Source organism: Helobdella robusta, assembly GCF_000326865.2.
Source record: "Helobdella robusta unplaced genomic scaffold HELROscaffold_15, whole genome shotgun sequence".
Lineage (NCBI taxonomy): Eukaryota > Metazoa > Annelida > Clitellata > Rhynchobdellida > Glossiphoniidae > Helobdella > Helobdella robusta.
This window is the reverse complement of record NW_008703839.1, coordinates 1,943,980-1,953,199: the sequence shown is the minus strand read 5'-3', so window position 1 is coordinate 1,953,199 and position 9,220 is coordinate 1,943,980. Positions and strand designations below refer to the sequence as shown.

Genomic DNA, 9,220 nt, shown 5'->3' with positions numbered 1-9,220 from the left:
GTTATACTATTAGTTGTTTAAAACAGATTCACAGTCGGATTTGTTTGATTGCAACTCTTTATATCCAAATTGAGATAGCAATGATTAACATTATTGGTAAAGACATTTGATCATTCTTTTTTTGCCTATATCAAAATGAGACGAGACGAGATGGAATTTCAACACAAACGGCCATCACGACGACTTTAATAATAAAGATATAATCAAAACTCACTTAAAATTCAAAAGTATCGGCATCGAGTATTGACCCTCTTAAATGTATCGGCGATGGCATTACTTACCTAAATTCAAGTGCGGCAACCAGATGGCCGAAACATAATAAATGTTATTAAAAATAATTAAAAATAAAATTTTAGTAAGTTATTTAAAAGAGACTATTATAATTTCATTTTCATGCCAAAAAATTCATGTTTTTAAAAAATATTTTTTGAACTCCAATTTTGGCCCCTCATCAAACTTGTCCAGATCCGCTACTTATTCCCAGTAGACGTTTTTTAACTTACAAATGTACGTATAAAGTGTTTATGATTGTTTCATAAAAACTCCTAATGCATAAATGTTCAACTTCAAGTATAATAAGCAAGCACATGTAAGGGAGTGCTTCGTGTTGTCTCAGCTGAACGTCAGCTAGAGAACATTTATATCGTCTCACTCATGTTGAAACATTGAAGCTTTGTGTCATTATTTGAAATTATTTACTCTAAGATGACAAAAATCCCTTAATTTTTGTCGCATTATAAATCCAAACTAAAATTTACGCATTTAAAATTTAGCTATTTTATGTTTAAATAATATTCATTTTAAAAAAATTGATATCTTCAAATGCATATTTATATATTGCAGTTATTTGTTGCAGTTTTATATTTAGAAACTCAGAATTATCTATGGTTGTATATTGCACCAAAAAGTTCTCGAATGTACATGAATACATTACTTTCGTATTTAAAAAAAAAAATTTCATATTTGTTGACGAAGCAAAGAAAAATCCGTCAGCAGCATTGGCACATCAATCACGCCCCTTCTTAAAATATTAAAATTTAAAACAGCAGCAAACGAACACCCATCTGCATCCATTAACTTTGACTGCTGATGATGACGATGGTAGTGGTGGTTATGGTGATGATGATAATGGTGGTGATTAAAGGTTAAAGGTTAATATCTTTCTTTTGCGTTTGCTTCAGAGGTTTCAACGACAAACACACACAGCGTATATGAATTTGCGTGCAAACCACGCATCATACACATTGCATATGATAGGCGGGGATCTTTTTGTATTCGAACCCAGTCATTGCAACAGCAAAACCAGGCGCCTTTAACCATTGAGCCATCACGTGGTGGTGGTTGTTATTATGATGTCGACAATAAGGTTGATAAGGATGGGATGATGATAATGATAAGTTTGACTTTTTTTAAGTTTCTACTTTTTGTAATAACCTTGATGCTGATAGGAAAATAATTTTTCCTTAAAAAATAAAACTCTGGCTGACACAGAGTCCGTTACAACATGCAGTAAAACAGATTATGAAAAATAAAATATCAAATACAAATAAAAATTAATCCAAACTCCAAAGTCCATTACATAAATTCAATGTATAAAACGTTAGAATTTATTTTACTAAAATAAAAAATTATTTAATGAGTTAATAAATAATATCCAGTTTATTTTAAACAAAATAAAGAAACATTGAATTGAGGAAAGCGCTCGGCAGCCATCGCTGCTTCTCGCTTCAAACTCTCACACGTTGCTTCTCGTAGCGAATGGACGACCACAAGAACGATTGCGAACGTTGTTACTCTTCTTGTCTTGAATGGTGTGAATGATGTTTGAAACGAAAAGACCCCCACACAACAAAACGAAGATTAACAATTCTTGCCACATCCGTGTGCAGTGCAGTGAGCTAATTAATTGTATTGACTCATTGGGATTATTATTTATATGAGTCGCGATGGTTTTGTTAGAGGCGTGATGAAGAAATGATGACAAATTTCTATTGTCTGTTCCAATATGTTATCCATTAATTAACTGATTTAATCGATCAATGTTTTAATTACTCAAATTAATTGAAAACCAAATTTTTATAATTTTTGTTTTGAAACTCCACAGAAAGCACACACGTTATATGTACCAATGCACGCGCATCATAATAAATTTATTCTCGAAATGTTCACAAAGTTGTTATTTTACATGTACTGAATCAGCGTTTGAACCAAAGAACTCGTCATGATTTTTCTTCTGTTTGAGCCGTCTTGTTTATAATTTTTCACCGTTTCATCAAAGGGATTTGATTTGATGTGATTTAACTGATTCATATCAATTAAAAAATAGTTGATGTGCTAGCAATAACCTCAAAAGTTTAGATTGGTGTATCGATTTACTGCTACGTTCAATGACTATGAAAAAAAATAATATTCAACTAGTAAACGTACGATCGATCAATAAATCGATCATTTGTTTGAAAAATTTATTAATTTACTTTTCGAAGCACCGTCAGGTACGTGCTGACGTGTTTAACAATTAATCTCACTGTCGTTATTGAACAACAATGTTGAAGACCACCACCGCAGGCAGGCACGAATGTGGCTGATGGCAGCTCCTCACACGGCATTCATTATTAACGAAAGTTCATCCACTGGAAAAACATATCTAAATAGAAATTAACCATAGGAAGATATTCATCATAATGAATGGTGAAATGAAAAATTTATTTCTGCAAGCATCAAATTTGTCAAATTTTTGTTGAAAGTAATACAATTTTTATTGACGAAAAATATTCATAAAGCTAGATAATTGAAACATCTAACAACAACTCAAAATTTACAATGATTCCAAAAACTTCCACCACAAGCTGCTCAACAGCAGCCACGGCAGTAGCGACAGCAGCAACAACAGTCCCAATTACCATCACATCTATAACAACAACAACAGCTGCAGCAAAAACAACAACATCTACAACAACAGTAGCACCAACAAAAACAACAACAACAACAGTATTAAGCACAACCACAAAACCAACAACAGCAGCTGCAACATTAAGTACAACCACAACATCATTAAAAACAAAAACTACAACTTCAAGTGCAGTCTCAAATTTACCATCACAATTTACATCGACACCGTCGGCAACAATTGAAACGTCAACATTTCTAACAACAAGTATGCCAACATTACCAACAATTGCAACATCAAAAACAACAGCGCCAACAACAAGAACAACAACTGCAACTTCAGCATCCACAACATCAATGTCAACAGCCGTTTCTACCAGCGTAGCAGCATCTGAAAATAATAATGCCAATGCACACCCATTGGCGCCCGTCGCATCATCATTATTCAAAACAACATTATCAAAAATTAACTTGAAAGAAAAGCAATCGCACACATTATCAAAACCACAAACCTTGCAGCACTCAAAAACTGCAGTTACTTTAACAACTACATCAGCGTCATTCACCCCATCTTCGTCATCATTCCTCTCAACTGCGCTCAACAAGTCCACAACAACAACAGCAGCAGGTGCCAACTCATCCACCACTGACCTCCACAACACACCTCCCCCATCTCACATGCACCACTTCAGACAAAAGCCTGCTCACCATCATCACCATCACTATCAACATTTTCAACAATTTCAACAGCAACAACAACAATTGCAGCAACAACAACAAACTCCCAAGCGACAGAAATCTCTCAAAACATCATGGTACCTTCCGAATTGGGAAGCTTCCGCTTTGGAGAGCACTTCGCCATCAAAACTTGGCGGCACTCAGAAACAACGACCTTTTGTCAAAAGAACGTTGTCAGAAATCAACAACGATGTTCTACCTGATTCTGAAAATGAACCGAATGACAGCGCCGAAAGTTGCAAAAATGCCGAGAATGAAAAAAATGATCCGAAGACAACAACGGATAATTACGATTTTAATTTTTGTTTGACCAGCGTCCAACCGAGACATTTGAACGTTGCTTTCACTAACGCAAGTACAGCAGTAACAGATGCCACGTCCTTAGAATTGGTCAAAGCAGCACCACCAACAACTTTAACTTCAGTGATGTCAGAGCAAACATATTCAGCACCTACCATATCGAACTCGGCAACAAAAACAACAACGTCGCCTGCACAAAACGCCACCAACAAACTTATTGATTGCTCAAGCGCCATTGCAGCGTACGATGTGCATACGTGTCCTCTTTGTTGTAGAAATGTTGATGATGAGTTGTGCCGATGTGCCAGCAATGTTGCTGCTGATGACATCCAGGATCTCCGCCCGGATACTTATGACGTAATTACTGGAGATGATCCAACAATCAGTAAGGTCATGACCACAACAACAACAGCTGCAGCAACAACAACTACTGCGACACTCTCAACATTCAATGCTACAACTGCCGACAACAAAACCGACCCGAACAAAAATGTTATAAAGATATTGGTAAAAAAAACAAGTTTTGAAAATGACATAACAACAATAATAACAGCGTCAACGACAATTACCACAACAACATCAGCAACAACATCAGCACATGCCACGACACCCATGCTGGTGGGGGAGGTTCTACGTGAAGAGCAGCAACAAACAAATGTTGTTCTTTCGGAAACTGATGAAGGTTGGATGAGCACATTTCATCATCACATCATCATCACCTTCATTTTTATTTAGCTTCTATTTTCGTTTTCTCATTATTATTTCCGTCAGAGTGAAAATCATCACCAACACCATCTTCATCAAATGCATTTCAACAGAATTTTTTTAGTGCCTACAAAAATCAAGAAAACTTGTATTAAAGTAATTAAGTGAGATATGAAGCCGAACGTGAGTCACGTCGGAACTTTTTCATTCCAAATAATTACGCTTTAACTGTTCAGTTGTCTGAACGCTTCAATTCGGCGCGAGATTGACGAACAAATGCAACAGGCATTCGTGTTTTGCCAGATAATAAATTAAATCGAGCGAATTTTGTCAGGTACGCAATGATTCGCTCTGCAAATTAGAGATAAAGTTAGAAACTGCCTACAACGATTATGAACTAAACATAAAATCATGAGCTAGCCTACACACGGAGCTAAATTTAAATTTTAAATTTAAATTAAGCCGGAAGCTAAAATTAACATTCGAAGTTCAACCGCTATCCATTGCAAATAATTTAATGATAAATAATTTTTTATTCACGGTTGATATAGTTATTCACGAGTATACAGAACTTTGTCACCCCAACATTGGTGGTGACCGACAAAACTAAAAAACACAAAAAAAGAAACCAGTTAATTAAATCAGGGGTGGGCAAAATTTTTGCTGTGAGGGCCGTATTGAGATTTATTTTACCTTTGAAGGGCCGCATATATATTTGAATAGCAAATTTTTTTGACTCAGGGAAAAATTTTTAGAATTTGTGGCTCCTTTTTTTGCCCATAATGTTTGGCTGACGACGACCTTTTTTGGCGAACAAGGCCTCGCGGGCCGCATAGAAAAATAAAAAAAATAGCATCGCGGGCCGTAGTTTTTCCACCCCTGAACTAAATGATGACATTTTTTGGAAGACTGAAAATATGAGGCACCAATAGAAGTCAGTCTGATAATTTAATTTTACATTCAGACCCTTATTGAATATTGATTTAAGCCATAGAAAAGCAACTCTTGACCTCTAACCTCAGCTGTTTGAACTGTTGGAAAGTTGACCTAGAGAACGATATTTTATTGGGCCACTTTTGATTGCAGTCACTACGCCGCAGATTTTATTTTTGCGACCGTCGCCCTCCTACAAAATTAATAACTTTAATGACTTTAATAATTTTTTCTCTTTAGTGTTCTACGTTGCCATCGTTACGCTCAATCTTCGTTACGATCATCCTGCTCATTGTTCCCCATCAGCAATTTTTTGAATTTATACGTGCGTGTGTGCTTGTGTGCGTTTTATGCACAAAAATACTCGATAAAATATCACATGCAAATCGTTTGAGAATGAGCACAAATCACGGGCATGATCGCTTATGGGCACACGTGCAAGCGATACATTGCATTGCCCCATATCGCACACTGCCTAGACACACAAGTACACACATACACACACACACACAAAGTTTGTATACACACTGCAAACACACACACACAAACACACACACACACTGCAAACGCACACACACACACACACACACACTGAAAACACACACACACTAAAAACACACACACACACACAACACTCACACACACACATACATACTCACACTACACACACACTGCACATACAGTCTGGAGACCATTACTATTACCACATGTGACGTCGTTGAAACAACCGACGCACGAACGAGCATTATGTGTTTGCATCCCCACTCGCAACTTAATGGCCCAAAAAATAAAAAAGATTCACGTCCACTCGTGTCGGCGATGAAGATGATGACGATGAGGATGATATTGGAACGATGATGATGATGATATGATGATGATGAAGATATGGAGATAATGAAGAAAATTAAGATCATGTTGTAGAGATGTCGGTGAAGATATGAAGTGATGATGAAGATGATGAGGTTGAGAGGATGAGAATGATGAAGATATAAAGTGGTAAAGTTAAGCTGAAAAAAATTTTCTTTCAAAATCCGTTTTCTCTTTCGTTAATTCTTTAAATATAAACCTAAAATTGGTATGATCGTTCAATTGATTTCATATTCTTAGAAAAACAAATTGAAAATATTTTTAAAACAAGCTTAGAAGAGCTGGCAAAAATAAAATGGAAGAAAACAAATCACACTATTGCAAAAATATACGTAATGATGTGTTAATATTAATAAGGCTGGAACTATTTGACGATGGAATCATTGTAGTGTTGGTGACATTCCTATGATAACAAAGTAATGATGACGATGTATTTTTTGTAAACATCTTCTGTTAACTTTGCGGTTAAAAACAGAGGTTTTTTTAAAAAAATTCCTAAAAATTAACAAAAATTAAATTACAAAATGTTGGGCTGTCTGAAAGAGTTTTTAGTCTAAATTTGTAGAAATACGCGGACCGATTTTGTTGAACTTGACTTTATCATAGCCAAATTTTTCATTGGAAGGGAGGGTTCAAGTGCGAAGGCCAACTTGACTACGCATTTAATACTCGGTACTAATTCATAGAGATGATGACAGTATTAATGATTATGATGAGGTAGAAGATGATGATAGCGATGATGGTTATGATGATAGATCGCACAACCAGTCTGAATAAATCTGGGCGGCTGGCTCACTGCATGATGATGACGATGATGATGATGACGATGACAACGATGATTGGTCGCACAAAACAAATCAACAGCATTGAATTAATAGTAGAAAAAATGAGGCGTAAATGCTGTTTCAACCATTTTTTTATACTTTCAAACGTGCAAATGACTCACGTGTCCGATGGAATGATGCCAAATTATATGATGGAACAATGTTTGCAATTGAATGTTTAGGAACAGATGATTGTATCGTTATGATTTTTATAATGAAATTAATAACACAATATAGCCAAATCTCAGATCTACAAATAAACGGAATAATGTTGTACCAAGTTTCTAAACAGCGTTTTGCAGAATGTTAAGCATACTACAAACCTGATCTAAAAAACTAACCGTTCTTTGTTTATGAAAGTGCTTGCTAAATTATAATAATAAAATAATAAACTTATTTTAATGCAAAATAAGGAAAAAAACCATCCAAACAAAATTACGCCATAAAAAATCTTTGGTCATTCGAAAATTTATTTATTAATAACAAATAAAGAACATGTCGTTTGATCTGTTAGTATTGTTGTCGATATAGTTTTCATTATAATCCTATGAAAGGTCATCATCATCACCATCATCATCACCATCATCGTGGTCATCATCATCATCACCACCCTCATCACGATCATCGTCATCATCATCGTCATCTTCATGATCATCATCACCATCATCACGGTCATCATTTTCTTGAAGCACTACTTAAGCCGGAGTACTGTTTCATCTTTAAATGCATCCTCCTCCTCATCATCTTCATCCTCCTCATCATCTTCTTTATCCTCCTCTTCATCTTTTTCATCATCTCATTATCTTCTTCATCATCTTAATCATCTTCCTCATCATCTTCATCATCTTCTTCATCATCTTCTTCATTCTCTTCATCTTCTTCTTCATCATCTTAATCATCTTCTTCATCATCCTCATCATTTTCTTCATCATCTTCATCATCTTCTTCACCCTCATCATCATCTTCTTCACCCTCATCATCATCTTTTTTTTCACCCTCATCATCATCTTTTTTATCATCGTCATCTTCTTCATCTTCACATCACTTATGCGCAAACAAACTATATATATATATATATATATATATATATATATATATATACATAAATTGAAAAAGTATATAGATATATCTGTGTGTTTGTGTGTTTGTGTAAACATTACAATTTTCTTTTTTTAAAAAGATTAGCGGTTCAGTATTAGTGAGCATTGTATAAATCCCCAATCATATAATTTTATCATCACTTAGAATTGATCTTAACTACAGATTACGCGAGAAGATGTTGCCAGTTATTTGGAGAACATGAGATGTTATATTTATTTCAACTGAAATAATTATAATTATAGTAAATTAATAATTATAGTAAATAATAATAATATTAAAATAATTAAAGGATAAACATTTTTCTTCTCCAATGCAAATTGAAACATACTAATACTTTATATTTTATCAAATAATTGTGTTGAGTAGATTGTGTGTTGTTGTGCGATTGTGGGTAGTGATGTGTTGTTGTGTTATTGTGTGTTGTTATGTGGTTGTTGTGTGGTTGCCTGATGTGATGTGATTGTGTGTTTTGGTGTAGACGATGTGTTGTTGTTGTGTTCTGTTTGTTGAATATTCAAATTTTGTTTAAATTTATGATTTAGCAAATTTTATTTGAAATTTTTTTAAAGAATAAATGGTACATCGTGCAGTTGTTCGTATGCATCTGTGTGTGGATAGTTCTTTTAAGTAGTTTCTCATACATTCACACATTTACATGAATGAATGAATAACTGAGTGAGTGAATATGTGGGTGAGTGAGTGAGTGAGACAATAACTTGAGAAAAAACTTATTTGTATATACAATTTTGTTTATTTATTACTTAATTTTCATTTAATTAAATATTTATTAATTTATTCACTTCATTTAATTGATTTATTTAATTTGTTACAGCGGAAGTTGATGAAATAAGTCTGATGCATTCTAT

The 9,220-nt window shown here is 34.5% G+C and overlaps 1 protein-coding gene across 1 annotated transcript; it reads left to right on the top strand.

Moving 5' to 3' along the window:
* Positions 1-3,156: 3,156 nt before the first annotated feature.
* HELRODRAFT_169337 (hypothetical protein) lies at positions 3,157-6,385 on the top strand (the record flags this gene model as incomplete). Its single annotated transcript, XM_009015165.1, has 2 exons — positions 3,157-4,606; positions 6,246-6,385. 2 exons carry the CDS (start codon positions 3,157-3,159, stop codon positions 6,383-6,385), a joined length of 1,590 nt encoding a protein of 529 aa, XP_009013413.1.
* Between the last annotated feature and the right edge of the window lie 2,835 nt (positions 6,386-9,220).